General features: G+C 51.8%; 1 protein-coding gene across 1 annotated transcript in view; it reads right to left on the bottom strand.

The window, feature by feature from the left end:
* Positions 1 to 1,866: 1,866 nt before the first annotated feature.
* Positions 1,867 to 19,330, bottom strand: part of Lhx4 (LIM homeobox 4) — a 40,078-nt gene continuing 22,614 nt past the window's right edge. Inside the window, exons 3-6 of the mRNA XM_041663048.1 lie at positions 10,047 to 10,249; positions 4,868 to 5,022; positions 4,327 to 4,498; positions 1,867 to 2,296 (exon numbers count right to left, since the gene is read on the bottom strand). Of these exons, the coding sequence (XP_041518982.1) occupies positions 1,902 to 2,296; positions 4,327 to 4,498; positions 4,868 to 5,022; positions 10,047 to 10,249 (925 nt within the window). The 3' untranslated portion in view covers positions 1,867 to 1,901. The remainder of the gene's footprint in view (positions 2,297 to 4,326; positions 4,499 to 4,867; positions 5,023 to 10,046; positions 10,250 to 19,330) is intronic.

Raw genomic sequence — 19,330 nt, 5'->3', positions numbered from 1 at the left:
TCTTCACACCGATGTCTGCCCTTTCTTTCACATGGCATATTGTCTTGCATCTGTGTCTCTATCATTACCCCATCATCCACATTGTCGGGGAATTCCAGTAGCACTGACGAGCATCATCACCGGTAGACGTGAGAGCTCAAGAAAGCGAAAGCGACTATGTTTGCACTCTCCAGAGCCAAGCCAGCCAGCTATAGCTGGCCCACCAAAATGCCACTACAGAACTGACCAGAGAACTGTTTCTTTAAGGAAGCTTAACTGAACTCAGCTTTGAAAGAGGCTTGCAGGAAGGCCAGCAGCCAAAGAGGAGATGTGTTCCTCCCTTTCATCTCCTTAACCACATACCTGAATCCTCAAATATGGCCGACAGAAAGAGGGGCCCCTGGGCCTCTGGTCTCAACACTTCATGTAACAGAAAGGCCATGCTGTGAAGCCAGAAGAAATAAACCAGCTTCCTGAGGGGGTGGGGGATTCCAGCTGGCTAACTTCCTAGGAACTTTGAACATGGAGCACTTCCTTGATGGCCAGAAGTGGGTCACACCAGTGGTAGTTGCCACCAGTCATGGCCGTGTCTACCACAGAGGAACAACCTCTCTCAGATGACAGATTGAGAGCCAGGCTGGCCTCGCCCCTATTGCAGGCTTCGTAAAATACTACTGCAAACCTTGCAGGCAGAGAATCCCTCCGCTGTGGCTGGCCAGAGAGCTGGGACTCTCTCGGTGTGGGACTGAAGCCTGCAGCGTGGCGCAAGTCCAGCCAGCAACCCAGAGAGCCCAGCTGGTCTTCCAAACCTAACCAAGGTGAGCCCTCCCCACCCCCACAAAAGAAAAGAAGAGTTGGTTCCTATCTTCTGACTGAATCAGCTAGGATGGCAGAGGAAGCTTTTGTTTTAAGAGAGGAAAAGAGCCTTGCAAACTCCTCAGAACCAACTCTCTGAGTAGAGTGGATGCTCCAGATTTTATTCCCGCCCCGTCACAAAGCCAGGGAAGTCAGGGAGCCTCGCATCCACCAGTGTGACTAAACAGACTGCATGTTTGGAATCCAAGTGTGTGTACAAATGTTTCCACTGATTGTCATTCTGGTCTCTGCATGGTTTAGCTTTGATCATTGTGTAGCCCTCAGCCTGTCTTGAGGAGGAAACAATATAAGCAGATGAAAAGGCACTCTGCACCAAGGGCTCATGGGACTGCTTGTGAAGATCCAGAGTCACGCGGAGTGGAACCCACCTCTTGCCATCAGGGGTTCAACAATACAGATGGGGTTTTTAAAACCTGGGCTCACCCTGGGTCACCCTTGCAGGTAGGAAAAGAAATCATATTTTCACAGCAACAAACAGAATGGGACAGGGCCATTTTTTTTTATATCAAACTGTGGCCATCAGTATTTTTAACTAACCTTTAATAACTGACTTTATTTTGAAAATGACGGTGTAATCAAGGTGGTCCAGAAACCATTTTATTATTCTCAAGGGCAATGGTGCCTCTCCCTCAGGAATGCTGGTTCTGGTGAAAGCGGTGATTTAGGAGGCAAAATGTGAGCTGCACCAGCCGGAGCAGAGTTTCCCAAAGGCCAAGGTGGCCTGTCACGGTCACCTTGTGCTGTCAAAGCACTGAGCAGCCAAAGCCGCGAAGCAAGGTGAGAGGGGAGGGAGCCAACAAGCCAGTGACCTAGCGCTCTAGGCTGTCCAGCCCTGTGCTGTGGTTGAGATGAGGTCGCTCTCCTGTCACCTCCCAAGAAAGCCGAGTCCTAGTGTGGTCTCAGCCTTCTAGGAACAGCGGAGGACTTCCATTGAAAATAATGGAACTCACGTTGGCGTACTTTTGATCCTTAAGAGGCAAGTCTCTTTTGATCCTTGAAGATACTCTCTCAAGCCGGGAGGACAGGTAAAAGGTGGGGAGGAAGGTCTAAAAAGGAGGATGGTCCATTTCATCAAGCCAAGAGGCTGGGCTAGTTGGAAAATCAGGGTAGCCTACACTGCTTCCTGTGGAGAGGTCAGAAGTGGGTCCCCCAGCCATGGCTCTCAGTGTCTGGCTTACTCCCTGCCCTGCGTGCGCAATGATGCCCAGATTACTGTCCACTGTGTAATCCAGCCCATTGAGCAAAGGAGCATGGGATGGCAGGGACGATATGGAGGATGGAGACTGGGGGATTCCGTAGGGGCTCCCATCCCTCAGGTCCTGATAGGATTGTCCTGAACCATCCATGGAGAAGCTCCCATTCATTAACTGTCCGCCTGTAACGTCCCCCACGTTGCCATAAATCCTATTGGTGTGGCCAAGCTCTGAGAGAATTTGATCCTCTGTGGACAAAAGAACGGAGATACATTGTCAGCTGCCAGGACTCTGGTGGTCCCTGCTCTTCACATCCAGCAACACAATGACCAGGAGGGATTGGATGCCCACGGGCAGCAGCTGCCCCCCTGCCAAGCACAGGTCAGACACCAACATGTCAGCCTACCATCCAGAGACCAACCCAGACCAAAGGGAAGACAAGAATCGCCCGCACCGAAATCCGCAGGCCCCACGGGCTGGGAAGTGTCTGGTGAACCCGTCGGTCTTAGAGTGGCTCTGAGATACCCTGGTGACACTGAGCAGTGTGAGGGCCTGGGTTTGGTTGGTCACATTGTCACAATGGAAACTACTGAGAGGGTTTACTCTGAAGGCTTTCAAAGCAAGAAAAAGTCCTCGGTCGGACTGCTTGGGAAACAAGTCTGTGTGATAAAGGTGCTGGCCACGGCTCTTAGACCTCTATATAAAATCCCCATCCACCCCAAAATGGAGTTCAGTATCCAAGAACTCAGTTTCTTTCTATATCAAATAACCTACTTACTGAGGATAAAGAATGACTTGATTAAGGCAAATGGACCTTCTGGTTTCTTGAAGAATTTCATTAAGGGGGATCTAATGAAATTTGCCGAAGGAATTTCTCTCTTCCATAGGAGGGAGCAGGCTTAGTCTTAAGAATTACAGGATCGTCATTACCCAGACAGAACATGTTATACCCAGAGACCCACCACACCCAAGAGAAAAGAGCCACAAAACTAGGTGTGGTGCTCCTGTGTCTTCCAGGTAGGGACTTGAGAAGCTTGCATGAGATAAACTGGTTTCCTCGACCCTGCCAAGATGCCTGGGGAGTGGGCATACATCTCGTTGGCCCTCCTTGGGTCCTAAGCGCTGTGGACTAAGAAGGCTGAGTTTGGGCTCGGCAGACCACTGGGCTGAGGTCAGAGATTTCCTAGCTTTGTGCCCGTGGTAAGTAACTTGTTCCAGAGGCTTCTTTCCCCTTTCTCCCTGGGCCAACACACTGATTCCTCCAAAGGCCACTTGTGACTAGATCTTTCTGATCCCACATTCCACTGAGGAATATAAAAGAGGGAGCATGTGTCATTCAAAGTGAGCAGGAAGGAGAAAACTAGGCTCGCCTCTGCCGTCACCTCCACTGGGCCTTCAGCTGGTACCTGCTGTCCATGATGGTCTCCTATGGGATGACCATGCCCCCCAGTTGTCCTTGGTACACAGGCCTGTTTAGCTTTCCCCAAGCTCATCCACAGTTGGTTATGGTCACTGACACCCGTGATAGCTCTGTGAGGTGGCTAAGGATGTAGCGGTCCCCGTGTATAGACTGGGGCTCTGGCTTTGACAAAGCTACACTAGAAATCAGGTTTCCGATCCTCAGTTCAGGGTTCTTCCCTCTCCCACCCACATAAAAAAGACCTCCTGTATGTGAGGGCTTGGTGACCAAGGACAGTCACGGTTATTTGCAAACAACCTGAGGATCCACTCATGCGGTAATTTGCAGTTTTGCTGATGATGCACAGGTTTGAACAGAGCGCATGCTGCAAAGCTTGTGTGCAGAGGACAGGGTGGAGTGAGTGGCGGGGGAGGGGTTCCGGAACCGCAGCCAATTCCCCGTCATGCACTCACATTATTGCTTTCCCAGGAAAAGGCCTGTTGAGCATGTCCTCCTGCCACCAGGATTGGAGGAGCGGCTTACTCTAGGGGGCCGTGGGAGGAGCTCAGTGTCCCTGCAAAGGGGAGAAGTGCAGGAGGGCTGGGGCGAAGACTGTGGGCTGGTGAGAGCGCCTCTGGGCCAGGACGGGGCTAGGCTGCATCCTGGGGACCCCAGCCCCGGTATCTCAGCAACAGCGTTCTCTTGCTCTCCTCACCCTTTCTGGGAGGGCCACTAACACCCTTCCCACCCTTGACTGAAAGTCTACAAAAACCCTGTGCCCAGGAGGGTGTCATCAGAAAAATCCCATCTGCTGGCAAGGATTGCTGTCCCCCAGGGCCTCGCCTAGGGCCTCAGGCTCGCCCCTCCAGCCCTGCTCACCTTGGAAGCTCAGCTCACTGTCACTAACCCCACAGTCCTCCGCAGAGCTCTCCTTCCCCTGCTTGCTGCCTCCCCGGCTTCTCTTGACGCTCTTGTAGAACTGCCCCCAGCGATGCCGCCCTGCGTCCTTCTTCAGCCGCTTCTCCTTGGCCCTTCTGTTCTGAAACCAAACCTGCCACAAACCACAGGGAACACATTCAGGGCTCACCTCAAGACCCCAGTGCCCCCCCCCCCAAGCACTCAGGAGGTACCTAAAGCCCTGGACCCTCAAGACAAGTGGTTGGAAGCGGATCAAGCACATTGGTAGTATGTCAGAACAAAGTGTGGGGTGCCCATTGTCTCCTCAGCCTGAGCCTCACGCCCCAGGGCACTGGTCCTGAACTCTGCTGTCTCCTCAGCCTGAGCCTCACGCCCCAGGGCACTGGTCCTGAACTCTGCTCGCTGTAGACTCCGTGCCACCCACTCCCGGATAATGTCACTCAAGTCCCCAAGCTTTCCTTAGGTAGAGGGCACGGACCTGCCCCAGGCCTGGATCACTCACCTGTACCACCCTCATGTCCAGGCCTGTCTCGGAGGACAGCTGCTCCCTCACGTGCCGCGCTGGCTTGGGCGAGTTCTTGTAGGCATTCTTTAATGTCTCCAGCTGCTTTGCTGTGATTGTGGTCCGAGGTCGCTTAGCCCCGGCCTCCGAGTCATCTGCAGCGAAGACACCTTGATGGAATTAGTGAAGCTGAAGCAGCTGGACCTCCTCTACCTCCTGCCCCTCTCACCCTTCCCCAGAGACAACCAGGGGCTGAAGCAGCTGGACCTCCTCACCTCCAGCCCCTCTCGCCCTTCCCCAGAGACAACCTGAGGGAGGAAGAGGCAGTGTTGGGAGGAAGTAATCCCCACCCAGGGATGCTGACACTGGCCAGCAGCCTTTCATAAGCCCCACCTTCCCATCTCCCCTCAGCTCTGTCTTCTCCCTCCCTGGTCAGTTTAGCCACACAGAGGCCTGTCACAAACAGAAAATAATTCCCCTCATTTCCCTGTAATGGCAAATACCCTGCTTACTCAAGAGTTGCATCCCGAGTCCTCAAAGAAAGGAGTCAAAAGATAGTCTGTCCAGAACGGCCTCAGGCAACCTGCCCCCTCACCTCTCCTGCGCCTCCAGTTCCACTGACCCACCCTGGGCCTTATTGCCTCTGCCAACCTACCAGGCCTCACAACTGAGGGGGAGCCCGCACTTCACCAGACACCCATATATTTATAAACTGGTGCAAAGCCACCCACCCCCACCCCTCCCATCAAGAAGTCAAAACTCATAGGACAAGTAGAATAAAATATGTATTGTTCTGTGAAGTTTGTTTTGCTTTCCCGGACACACACTTGGTTGAAAGGTAAAATGCGTTTCACACTGTGGGTCGCAGTCAGATTTTCTGAAAAGCACCAATCAGGGCAAACTGCGGTCTGCAAATGTCTTCAGTGGGTTTTGAGTGGTCGGCCTCAAGGGCTTGTTAAAGCTGGTTGTTACGTTTCGGCCGAGTGACATCCTGTGAGGGGAAACAGTTTGTCCCCCAGCTCTTAGACTCGGCTCTGATCAGGGGAAGCCAAGAATAAAGTTGGCAAGAAATAACATGGCCCCCAACTTCTCTGGGCCTTCACATGTGTTTTTGCCTTCCTCCCTACCTTTTCTCCCTTTCTTTTTTTTTTTTAAACTTTTTTTTTTACTTATTTATTTAACTTTATTATGTTTGTTGGTGTGAAGGTGTCAGATCTCATGGAACTGCATTTTCAGACAGTTGTGAGCTGCCATGTGGGTGCTGGGAATCGAACCCGGGTCCTCTGGAAGAGCAGTCAGTGCTCTTAACCGCTGAGCCATCTCTCCAGCCCCTCTCCCTTTCTACTGAAAAAAAAAAAACTCATTTAGGACCAACAATACTGCCCACTGTTTATTCAGTACCTACTGTGTACAGATTTGCTAGAAGCCTTACATGCATTCAGTCCCTGGTTCTTGGAGATACTAGGAGTCAGCACACCGAGTTGGGCCTTCCTGGTGAGTGACTCTGGTGAGCAGGGTCTAAAGCTGGGGAGTAATATGGCCTCCGCATGTGGGGTTCCATGCTCTGGGAATTCAGCACATGCCCACAGGGAAGGGTGAAGGCCTCAGAGAGTCGCTGTCAGGGACCGACAAGGCGCAGGGTCCAGAGTCCCCAGGCAGATCACCACCGGGAAAGCCCCGACATGCCTCACTTTGAATGTTGTAGTGAGGGTTGTGCCCAGGTGTATAGACCTCACAACACAGCGCTATTTGACACAATCTAAACTACACAGGCACAAAATGGTGTGCTTTCGAAATATGCAGATGGCCCTTATGTATAACTCCCAGCTAATGAAACTTGGAGAGGAGTGGAAGCCTTTAGTCCCAGCCACTCTGGAGGCTGAGCTGGAGATCACCTGAGCCCAAGAGTTTGGGGCCAGCCTGGACAACACAAGGAGAATCTCCCACTCAAAAGAAACAAAGTGTGTACAGCGAAGTGTGTGTGTGGCAGGTGAGAGTCCCTAATTTCAGAGCAGGTGGGCCATGTGAGTCAGAAGTCATTCTTCACAGCCATGCCCGTGCTCTGTCACGGCGGTGGGTGGCTGCTCGGTACAGCACCACCGCGTGCCTGCACAATCTCTCTTCACGTGATTATGGGAACTCTCCAGCTGTTATTTTAACATTCGCTGTTATTATAATTTAAAATCTTTTTTATGTCCTATAACAATGTCATCCAAGTGTTCATTAAGTAGTGGTGGCAGGGCTCGTGCTGAGAAATGTCCCCAAAATCAATAACTTTGGTGCGGAAGTTGAGTGTGATAAAAACACTACGAGGAAGGCCAAGCAGGACCATGACACCCCGGGCTGTTAATTTAGGAGAGAGCATTCAGCGAGGTGCAGGAGATAATGCTGAGAAAATAAAAAAAGTAACATTAAGGCGAAACACACTTTGGTTATGGATTGGCATGCCTGCAGAATACACCCCCACAACACACACTTATAATATTAATTCCCGTGGAAAATTGGCCTTAACATATGTTCATTTTGAGATATGCAGTGTCTCCTAAAACTTTCCTGGCATAAAATGCAGCATCGCTATATTGAAAATGGAAATATCTAAGGAGGGGAGATGAACGGACAGAGTAAGTCCCACCAAGGGGCAAATGGCCAATATTAGACCCCTTGTTTAGCTCAAGGGAGGGAATTATGAGCTTGGAAGAAGGCTTAGAGAGGCAAGAAGGGATGGAAACTTAAAACAGCCAAACATACTACAGCAGACAAATGTCCCCAACCATGTCGAGGGTCCCTGGGATTGCACAGAAGGGAAAGGACACCTAGGGGACAAGCACAGAAGCCTTCAGCTGCTTTAGCCCATCTCACCTCCTGTCTGCATCTCTCTCCACTAGCACTTGCTCTTGTTTAGTGTTCCCTTTCATGGGCATCATCCTAGTCAGCCTCCAGAAACAGCAGTGTGGCAAGGCTTCCTCGGCTTGCCAGAGAAGCTCCCGATCTGTAAGCCGTGCACCCAGCCTTGGGTGCCAAGACCAGGGCTTTCCGTTGTCCTACAAGAGGCTGCGGTAGGACAAACTTCTCCCATGAGATGACAAGCCCTGCAATATCATTTTTGCCTCCCCCTTGACATTACTACTAGCTGCCCTCGTCTCTGGAATTATCCACAGCCCCAGGAGATTCTGGGCTGTGTACACACAAGGTCAGCATGATGTCTTTGACAATAAGAGTCAGCACAGGCCCGGGAGAGGCACGGCTTTGGTGAAGGTCTGGTAAGGTTCAGTTCTAAATTGTCTTGGTATCACTAAGTCCACCTGTGCTGACGCGTTCCTGTGACGCCCTGATGGATTCCAAAGCAACAGCATAGAGTTTTAAGGGACTAGAGCAATGGTTCTCAACATGTGTGGGTCGCCTCAGACCATTGGAAAACACAAATACTTACATTATGATTCGTAACAGTAGCAAAATTATAGTTATAAAGTAGCAGTGAAAATAATGTCATGGTTGGGGGTCACCACAGCGTGAGGGATTGCATTAAAAGAATACAGCATTAGGAAGGCTGAGAACCTCTAAAGCTGAGTGAATGAGCTCACCAAGGCAGAGGTTTGAACAGCATCTACAGAGGTCTCTGGTCCTTGGAGGAAGAAGGTCAACATCCTTGGTTCACTAGTAAAGGTCAGAGCTAGGAGTCCCCAAGAGAGATGAGGCCCCTATCCCATCATGCCACAGGCCAAAGCCAAGGTTGGCCCAGTTAACTCACCACGGGGCCCTGAAGAATTGCCTCAGCCTGCTCCCCACCACAGAAAATCTAATTTTTCTCAGTTGGACAGTGGTGATGGCGCACGCCTTTAATCCGAGCACTCAGGAGGCAGAGGCAGGCAGATCTCTGTGAGTTTCAGGGCAGCCTGTTCAAAAGAGCTAGTTCCAGGATAAGCTCCAAAGCTACAGAGAAATCTTATCTCGAAAAAAAAAATCTTTTTCCATATATTAATCAGATCCAGATAAGATGGGTAAATGAACTAGAAAGAAATACATGAAGTTGTTTGTCTATGTGTTTGCTTCCATCAAATCCAGACCCATCAACGGAGCTGCCTTCCACAGAAATATCTGAGTTGATAAAAATGCCAGTCAAGGACAAAGGACCCTCATGTTCTAGGAGTTGTGGCCTAAGAGTCTTAGGTTGGGTTTGGTCAAACTCAGATGCAGGACATTATACCCTTGCCCTATTGCCAGAGCTGTGACTGAGAAACCAAGAGGGGGTGCTTCGGGAAAGTGAGTCAGGACTGACCTTCCTGAGGGGCATATGGGGAACACACTGGCCTGAGCCCCATGCTGAGAGAAAAGCCTCTGCTCTGTGAGGCGATGACAGGGAGGGCAAGAGCAGCAGCTTCTCTGGCTGCCCAGCTGAGGCCAGGTTCCCAGGAAACATCAAGGGGTGACATCAGCCTGTACGGAGCTGCAAGTCTCCACCTCAGCATGTGCTGTGACCTGGGGTACGGTAAGGGCCACCACACTGGGTTTTGTTTTGGTTTTTGGTTTTTTTGAGACAGCGTTTCTCTGTAGCTTTGATGCCTATCCTGGAACTAGCTCTTGTAGACCAGGCTGGCCTCGAACTCACAGAGATCCTCCTGCCTCTGCCTCCCGAGTGCTGGGATTAAAGGCGTGCTGCTGCCGTCTTACTGTTGAATCTCCCTAAGCATGGCTCCTCCCAGTCATTGATCTGACTATGGACAAACTCCAGCTTCAGGGCTTCAGGCACTCAAGGGTCAGTTCCTCTGAGCCCAGAGTCTGAGGAGAGACAGGAGACAACGGAAAACAGGCCAACTCTGCAAGTCCTGTGGCTCTTGCTTCTGCAGCTTGTAAAGCATAGGACGACGAGAAAGTGTGCACCTCAAAGGTCAGCCAAGCTCACCAGCCATGCTCCAGGCAGAGATGACTGAGTTCACTACTTGGTAAGGGCCTCGGCCGCTCTCAGTAACACAGCTTAATTTAATGCTTCACGGAGCCAGCAAGGTCTAAGGGTTTGGGGGTGTCAGAACTAACTCTCACTGTGGAGCCCTGGTTACAGTTCTCAGGGGAGGCTGAGGGTTGGACAGGAGGGACCCTGAGAGACAGGCACCTCAGCGAGCAGCGCACAGCCTTCAAGGTGCTGGAGGGGCACGCACAGGGCCGCGCTGCTCACGCTGCTCACCGTTTTGCTTGGCTGTCTCATAGTCTTCCTTGCACACCAGCCGCCCGTCCTCCATCAGGTAGAACTCGTCCCCCGTGGCCAGCTGCCGGTTGCAGATGATGCAGGCAAAGCAGTGCAGGTGATAAACGAAGTCCTGGGCTTTGCGGACCACCTGGGTTGGGGGGATGCCCTGCTGGCAGGCTGTGCATTTTGTGCCGAAGCGCCTGTCAGGACGGCAATAGAGAAGTAAAAACAAAGGGGTCGTGGTTGCAGTCTCTACCGTTTACCAGCCCTCTCCTGTCCCACCGCCCCAGCATCCAAGGAGCACCAAAGCTTACAGCACTCTGGGCCTACTGATGGCTTCGTTGCTCTGTGCCCAGGGTGCCAGCACAGCAGGCAAAGGGATTAGATCAGAGCTAGAGTCTCAGTTCCCATCCCACCACTAACATCCCAGGGATCCACAGAGGCGGAGGGCGGGGCTTCTAAGTGCCCCTCAGAATAGGAAGTCACCCTTCACCTCCCACTTTTCTCATCTTTGTGGTGCTTTCCAAAAGACCAGCCTGGCAGGGAACCCTGTGTGACCACTCAGTCCAGCACACACAACCTTCATACACAGTTTCCCATAGGAGGGGGCCAAGCGCAGCCAGTTGGGGGACAGCGTATGCCCGCATCCACACGGGCACTCAGGAGAAAACAGAGTCATCAAAGTGAGGCTCTCCTAAAGACTTCTTCTTCTTCCTTCTGAGGCCCCCAAAACACACACACGCATGCATGCACACATGCATGCATGCACGCACGCATATCGAGCACACAGGAAAACCCAAAGCTCACACAGCCTGAGATGTCACCTCCCAGGAAGCCACACTGCCAAACCCTTCCTATAATCTCCAGTAAGGAATCTGCAGATCTTTGGCAAAACCTGCTTTCAACAACTTTTTGTTGTACCCCTTTCTGGACTGGCCCCAAGGCAAGAGGAAGCCAACCACTGCGCCCTTTACGAGGGCTCGCAAGGAAGGAGAAATAGATACATGGTCTTGAAGCCCATCTCCCCATCCCAGGCTAAGAGGCCCACGGAGCCATTGCAGTGACCCAGAAGCAAGAGAGAAACACTAGAGCTGGGCAGCTGAGGGGGCGGTTGGCCACAGGTAATTCTTCCCGGTCTGGAAGGAAAGAAGGAGGGAGGCAGGAGGGGATGGGAAGCTGGGGCAGAGTTTAAAACAGCAATCAACCTAATTATTCATGACACTTCACACAGCAGAACTTTATCTTCTTCAGGATGAGAGACTTCGCCTAATGGATCGGGGGAAGGTTTGATTTTAATGGTCCTTTTAACTAATGCTTATAGGCAGCCTGATTTCCCCTGAAAGGACAGTACATATTTCATCCACATTAATACCAAATAAATTAATTATGGTCATGGCTATCATGATGAATCCCAGATTAATGCAGAATGATGGGTCTCTTATGCAGCAAGGATACCTGCTGAGGGGGCTGCACGGGCCCGCAACAGGCATAGACAGCTGTGGCTTCCACGGCACCCCACCAGGGACATAGTGTCCTGGAGAGAAGTGGGGGGTCTCCACATCAAGAGTAGCTTTGCAAAGGCCAGTAGTGTGGTAGGGAGACTGCAAAGGGCTGGGTACGAGGGACAGAGGTCTGCCTCTTAGTTTAGAGAAAGCTAGCCCCTTACATGTAGCACCCCCAAAATGGTCAGCATCCTGCCTCAGAGGGACCTGGGCTTTTGTCAGATTTTCAAAGAATTGCAGAATCTAGAAGAGCAGTTCCTCTTTGCTGAATAACAAAATCAGAGAATGTTCACAGAGGGCTGGACTTGAGTGTGGAGAGCACAGTGCCAGGTCCGCACCAGCCTCAACCGTCCAGAATGTGGGTGATGCCCAGGCTCCCTCCACAAGCAGCGAAGCTGCAGCGGCTCCTGGTTTAAAGGGAGAGGCAGGACAGTTATATCCTGTGTGTGCAAATGCCTGTGTGTCCCTGTGTGCACGGGAGTGGGGCAGGGAGGCAGACAGGTTGAAAGCTTTTCCCATCCACCCCCGCTAATGAACAATGTCCCCCCACGCTCGCCACAAACCCTTCCATGAAGTTCCAGAAGGAATGGGAGAGTGCACCCACGCCTGTGGATGAAGATGCTGGAGCAGAAGCCTCTCCAGGGAAGATGTCTCTAAGGCCAAGCCTTCCCAGGAGAAGAGGGCTGAGGGGAGACCCCAGAGCAGAGCAAGAGAGAAGGACCATAGCAGCCTCTCCCAAGAGAAAGCCGCTTCCCCTGGCCTCTAAAGAACAGACAGGCTTTCAGTAGCCAGAAGCCCAACTGATGCGAGCAAGAGACGTGAAAGATAACGCGGGATAAATTTAATCTCATCCCGACAGTGATTCATGCCCAAGGGTGCAAGTGCACAAGGAAAATGAAAAATAAATGGACTTGCCCACTAGCGTTTTTTTTCCAGCCATTGGAGCAATTTTCCTGATTGTGGGATTTATACCAGTGGTAAGTGGAAGCTGCCCCTGGCTACCTTTTTCTCCTGAAGTACGGCCAACAGGATCCTTGCCAGGGGCACTCTGTGCACTGCCTGGGTCCTGGAGCTCTCCTGGCCTGTCCTAGCCCCAAGGAGCGTTCCAGTCACAGCCAGTGGCCCCGGAATAAGTGCCCTAGGGTGGGGTAGGTTGTGTGCGATGAAGACAATGGTCTCGAGTGTGCAGTCTCAGACCAGCCAAAGTCACAGGTGAGGAAACCGTGGTAGGTGACACCACTCTCGTCACGTCAGCCATAATACAACACACGGCCATGTTTAAAATCGCTGCAAGCACAGCTGCTACAGAGAGTCAACGGGCTGAACAGTAGTCTGGCCAGTTTTGAAGGGTGCTGGGGTGAAGGAGGAGGTGGACACTAGCTAGGGAGCATGGCTTCTGGGGGACTCTCCAGGCAGCACTTCCTCATTGTGGTCAAGTCTCTACTGTATGTAGGCACTGCGCACTCCACAAATCCTGCACCCTGGCCTCACTCTCTATAAGACCCTTCCTGCCAGCCGTGCCCAACTAAGCCTCCTAGGATGGCCACTTTCCCAAAGACAGCAGCTAGAGCTCATACAAAGTGAGCACAGAATCAGCTTCACTTGGGGACAGAGAGCGTGCCTACCGTTCCCAAGACCCTAGGCTGAAATAGTGACCCAGAGATAAGTGAATGCAAGGGAAGGACGTGCTGATGCCTCCCCACCTGTCTGTCCTTATCCTCGCCCAGCACGTAGCAGGGGAGCAACAAGACCTGCAGACCAGATGAATGGATGAGCGAATGAACGAATGAACTCCTGAAAGGTGCCCAAGTAGCCAGGGAGGAGCGGCTCCCAAGAGCAGAATGGTTCCCATCAAAAGCTTTCCTAGCGAGGACACAGCGTTCCACGGTGAAACACGAAACGTGAAACTTATCATCCGCTGTCATTGGCATCACCTTCATCTCACAGACGGCTCCAGAGTGGCCAAGCTGAAAAGTGGGTATTGTGATGCCTTGTAACAAATAGGAAACTGAGGCACAGAGAGGTAGCATGCCGGCTCCCGCTCACACCAACAGTGAAGGAGAGAATGAGAATTTGAACTCAGCACTTCCAAAGCCACACAGGTTGCACACAGCTGGCAGCAAAGGCAGCAGACACAGACTTGGTGTCTGGGATGGCTTGATCTGGCTTGGCTACGTGATTGATTGAGAGACACCTAGGAGATTAGTGCAGCTCACTCTGGCTGTGTCTGTGAGGGTGCTTCCAGAGAGGACTAACTAAATGGGGGTGGGGGAGAACCTGCCCTAATGTAGGTGGCTCTCTCCTATTGGCTGGGGTCCAGGGTGGAATAAAAGGAGAAAGGCTGGAATGCGGGTGATTGCTCCATCTCTCTTCTCTGCCTCCTGATCAACACAACGCCAGCTGTTCCTCCGTGCCTTCTACATCATGACACAGCCAGCCAAAGCAGACCTTTCCACCCTCGAGATTTTCTTCTCTCTGGTATTCGTCACAGCAACAGAAGACTAACACAGTACCCCTGACCAAAGCCCAGCCTGAGTGCAGGACCTCATGCCCCTCCCACGTCCCCAGCAGCTCCTGCGCAGTACAATCCCCACCTCATCCTCACACTTCCATCAGCCAGGGGCTGCTGTGGTAGCCTTCACCCCAAAGTGTGTTCACCCATCACACAACTCAGGGGCTAAGGAAGGGACAAAGACATCATAACCATCTCTCAGGGCTACCAATGACCCCAGGAAGAGCCAGGCCTTCTGTCCTAGTGCTTCACCTGAGTTCCTGTCTCTATCTGTCTACCCCTCTGACCTTGATGGGCCTGGCTGGGGCACTCGTCACAGTGTCTGGATCCTCCGGAGAGACATCAGTGGGCAGTCCTGCAGACTCAGAACTTCTAGATCTAGGGTCACAAAAGTCCTACACTACAGGCACCCCACACTTGGACAGTTTTAAATGCTATCACCTGACCAGATCCACACAGACATCAGTCAGCGCCCCCATTCACCAAGCTCCTGCTGTGTATCCTGCGTGGCAGAGCCTGTGAACCCACGAGCCACCGTTCCTCACAACCAGACCCTCAACTCAGGACGCTCTTCTCTTCCCACTCACTGCCAGCCCAGCACCCCCTACTCAACCCTTGGTCACTACAGCTCTTGGCTCAGCATCTAGACCAGGGCCTTTAGTGACGTCACCACGCAAAACCTCCTGTTCTGCCTGTTTAGCACTTGATCTCCTCCTGAAGGTCTCAGCCTTCACCCGTCCTCAGCTGCTGGTTCTGATAGTCTACCCAAGACCTTGTCCCAGTCACCCCACTGTGGGATGCCAGACCCCTGTCCGCTAGGCACTCTTTCAAGAGGGCACTCTAGCACTGACTCTGGGACACAATGCCTTCATTGTCCCTGCCTCTGCCTCTCAGGTCACAGCCCTGTGACCTCAGTAAGACTCCCTTCCCTCATGCCCTCTGACTTTCCTGACTTCTCTCTACCTTCACCTTTCCCCCAAGTGCAGGGGTCTGAGCAGAGCTGAGGAAAAATGCACTGCCTCACTGCGTAGACTTCCTTTAATCATGGGGTCCAAGAGGACCCCAGAAATCAACACAGGCCCAGTTCCTGATCTTCCGAAGAGGAGCCCTAGACACACGTATTACCCCAACCATGTATTACCTCAATCCATTCTCCCACAGTACCATGAGATTTCCCCAGTCCTGGCTCCCTACAGATGACCTGGGCTTCTACTGTTCCTAGCCCACCCTCCCTGTGGGCACAGGGTGCCTGATTGGATTCCCCAAACAGCTGTGCCCTCTGCCTTCCACATCTACCAGTTTCCTTGGGCCTTCCCTTCCACACACAGGACACATGACACTTTTTCTGATATTTGACCCGCATGGTCCCCAACTACCACCCATGTCTCCACTTCCCTTGAGAGCAGACTCCACACCCCACCTTCTACAGAGCTCCCAAATTCCTTTAGCCAACTCCTCAGAAGAGGTCTAGAATTGACAACTCCCGTGCCCCTGGGACGGCATCTCTTGAAGCCAGCCTGTCAGTGTGTTGCCTGCTCAATCATGCCTGCACTTGGCAACTCATGGATGGCCTCCTATCGGTAAATCCAGCGGTCCGTTCTCTTCCTACCTCTGGACACGTGTCCCCTTCCCAGCAGGACCTGGGTTTCAAGACTGTGTGAAATAGCCACACAAGGGCCATTTACAGATGAGAAGGGGGCAAGGTGCCTCCACCTCACAGCTGAGGACCGCAGAGATGGGGTTGAATCCTAGAGCCCTCCCTCAGGGCTCCTCCCTCGCTCTTGGCTGCTGGGAGGCAGGCGGCCGGCAGCAGGCCAGGTCTGGTTCAGCCTCCAAGGAGCAGAGCTGCCTCCTCACGGTGCACCATCCCAAGGAAACAAAATACTGCCTAACTTGATTTTATGCTTTAATTGCTCGGCGCTGATTTACGACGGGCTGTAGATTTTCTTCTCGGCTGACACTTCCCTACATGTATTTCTTTTATCTATCACCACACTTGACAGGTGAGTTGCTGATATTTACTGTTACTGTATGTACCAATATTTCCAACATATATCACCACCCACTCTAAAGCCACAGCCATGTCATGGGCATGCAAAGCTCCGCCTGCTATCTGGTCAGTCTGCTCCACACGTTGAAAGGGGGTCGCCTCCAGAGAAGGCTGACACCAGAGTACAGGAGAGTCTTGGGATGGGGACATAGCCCCTCTAACAGCGTTAGATCACAGTCACATTCCCGCGGTGCCAAGATTGCCCCATGATCTCGTTTTTTTTAACGTGTGTTTACAGTGGATGTGTTGTACGCACATGTGTGTGTGCACGTCTGAGGGGAGTGGTCATGCATTTGTTGTACCTTGTGTGTGGAGGCTGGAGGACAGTCTTGGATGTTAGTCCTTACCTGTCACTTTATGTGGGGTATGGACTCTTTTTCTCTTCGTGGCTGCATATGCTAGGCCGGCCAGCGCTCTTCCAGGGGTTCTCACCACAGGTGTGCTGGGATTCCGGTATGCACTGCTACCCCTGGCTTTACATGGGTTCTAGGGATTTGAACTCAGGTCCCCATGCTTGCCCACCAAGTACTTTATCCACTGAGCCATCTCCTTAGTCAGTAATCTGCTTTTTATTTGGGTTTTATTATTATTGTTTGGTTTTTCTGAGACAGAATCTCAACTCACTGTGTAACTGTGGCTGGCCTTGAACTCACAGAGAGCTGCCTGCCCCTCTGCCTTCCAAGTGCTGGGATTAAAGGCATGTGCTGCCGTGTCTGACAATTATTTAAACTATTAATGTGATATTTTAATTTTCTATGAAGAGCATGCAGCATTGCTATTCTGAGATGAATGTTTACCGGAGAAGCCTTAGAACTAGTAACTTAACCCAACTCCCTCAGTTAACAGGGAAGGAAACTGGAGTCCACAGACGGGTAATAACCAGAAATGTCCAAGACCACACAGCTGAGCTAGTGAGAAGAGATTGGTGTGCCTGGGTCAATCTCCATTGTCACCTTCACTGGACTTGGAATCATCACGCAAGTGGATGTCTGGGCATCGCTAGGACAATCTTTTTGGAAAGTTTTAATTGAGCAGGGAGGCCCCAACCTTCTAGCAGCTGGAGTCTCAGACTGAATAAAACCGAAGAAGTGGGCTGAGTACCAACATCCATCCCCTGTGCTTCCTGACTGCATGCAATGTAAGCAGCTGCCTCCTGTTCCTCCTGCCATGACTGTCCTGCCATGACGGACTCTTACACCACAAGTCAAAATAAACCCTCTAGTCCCCAAGTCACTTTTATCCGGGTCACCACAGCAAGGAGAAAGCTAAGGCCTACAAAGGCCACATGTCCTCTCTTGCCCTGCTGGAGTGAGAAGCGCTTCCTAAGAAGCAATGGGGCACAGAGGATCTGTACCCCAAAAGCTTTCAGAAGCCAATCCTTTCCCCATCTGAGGTCCCCCCCCCCCCCGCCCACTGCCTCCTGAAATGTCCAAGCTCAGCATTCCTGGTCCCGCAGTCTGGCTTTGCTTCACCTCCTGCTGAATCTCTGGCCAAGGTCACACCATGGTTGTCAGATCCAGTGTCTGGCCACTGCCCATATAATATGTACCAAGAAATGTCATTTGAATAACCCCATTAAAGTATCCGACTGCCCTTGTAGGTAGATTTTATTATTATTATCCCCCTTTCACCAATGGCAAGAGCCTTGGCACAATGGGCTATTTGGTCCACAGTAAGCTTCATGCCCCATTCCTCTTCCCCAAAGAATCTTTTCCTCCGTGTTAGTCAGCCTCTGCCAAGAGGTTGGCTCAGCTGCTACCAACAACTGTAGGCAGAAGATTCACCTTGGATATTTGACTCCAGGCCAGAGTCCAGGCTGTGACCAGTCCCATGGTGCCCCATGTATCTGTGCCCAGATAGTCAATGGACCTTACACACTTACTTAGCTTGTCTCCTGCAACTAGAGATTGCTGATCTCTGAGTCCCAAACTACAGTGGTTTGGCAGACACTGGCAGATAGTGGAAAGGGAACTTGAAGACAGAGTGCCACCCGGTCCCTTGGGGTTGTAGGTTTTTGTTTGCTTTTTTTTTTTTTTCGCTGCCCAGTGTTAGCAGAATCCAACCCTCTTCTGTTTCTCCCTCTCAGAGTGGGATTCTAGAGACATAGAAAGTTCTCTGGAGAACAGAGTCACAAATCGGACACCAACTCTGACAGCCCTGGGGTGACCTTGGCCAGAGATTCAGCAGGAGATGCACAGGAGCCAGACTGTGGAACCAGGAATGCCAAGCTTGGAAGCTTCAGGAGGTGGTGGGAGTTAGTGCATCAAAGAGGAGCCTGACAGGAAGGGATGGATGGGTTGAAGGAGGTGCAGGGGAAGGGCGGATGTCTGAGAGCATTGGTAGTGCAGAAGTGTGTATCAGGAACCTGTAGGATAGGGGCGGCAGGAATGACAAAGACATAGACCGCTGGGACTTGCCACCCAAATAGCCAGGCATGCAAGTGAATGAAATGGCTTGCTTGTTCTGCTGCTGGCCCTAATGCTGCCCACAGCTGCCACTCCTGGGTCACCCAGATCCACTATGCTTGGGGACTTTGTTTCCTCAGCCCAGTGCCATCTGCCCCCAGACTGATTTGCAACTGTTTAGTTAGACAGAGTCCCCCATGGCAGAAGATCCCGAGATGTGATTTCCACAGATGTCGGGAGGCTGGACTCTGGAGGGTGGACCTAGGGCACAGCTGAACTCAGGGCTCTGGCTGGTTGGACAGATAATCCTGGGCTCATCACCACCTGATATATGGCTGCTGGTCCCTAGGGGGACCTGCTGGCCTAAGTAATTGCTTCTGTCTTGATTACTGGCTGTCACAAATGGCTGTGGTTTGGTCCCTCCAGTGTGTTCAAGTCTTACAAATGTCCATGCGCACAGGCACTATCAGGACCATCTGATCGTTACCTTAAAAGGTTTAATTTGTTTAGCAAGGGAATTAGGCTATAAACTATTCAAAAATTATGGAAAGCCACATGTCAAAGAGACCATCCTGCCTGCAGGTTCCTCAGTTTCCGATCTCTCCCTCTCTCTCTCTCCATCCCCTCCCTCGGTGTGTGTGTCTGTCTGTCTGTCCGTCCCCTGGCAAGTGTATAGCTATCAGAAATGCAAAAGCCTGGCCCCAGACTGCATCTACAACCATCAACAAGCCCCAGAATATTCTCAGCCTGCAGCAACAGGCTACTCCCACATCAAAACGGGATGCTTGCTCTCATGACCCAACCTATCACTG

This window comes from Microtus oregoni, unplaced genomic scaffold (genome assembly GCF_018167655.1).
Source record: "Microtus oregoni isolate MIOR12 unplaced genomic scaffold, Mior012 000013F_ref0000133, whole genome shotgun sequence".
Taxonomy (NCBI): domain Eukaryota; kingdom Metazoa; phylum Chordata; class Mammalia; order Rodentia; family Cricetidae; genus Microtus; species Microtus oregoni.
The sequence above is the reverse complement of the archived record's forward strand: the minus strand, read 5'-3'. Positions and strand labels throughout refer to the sequence as shown.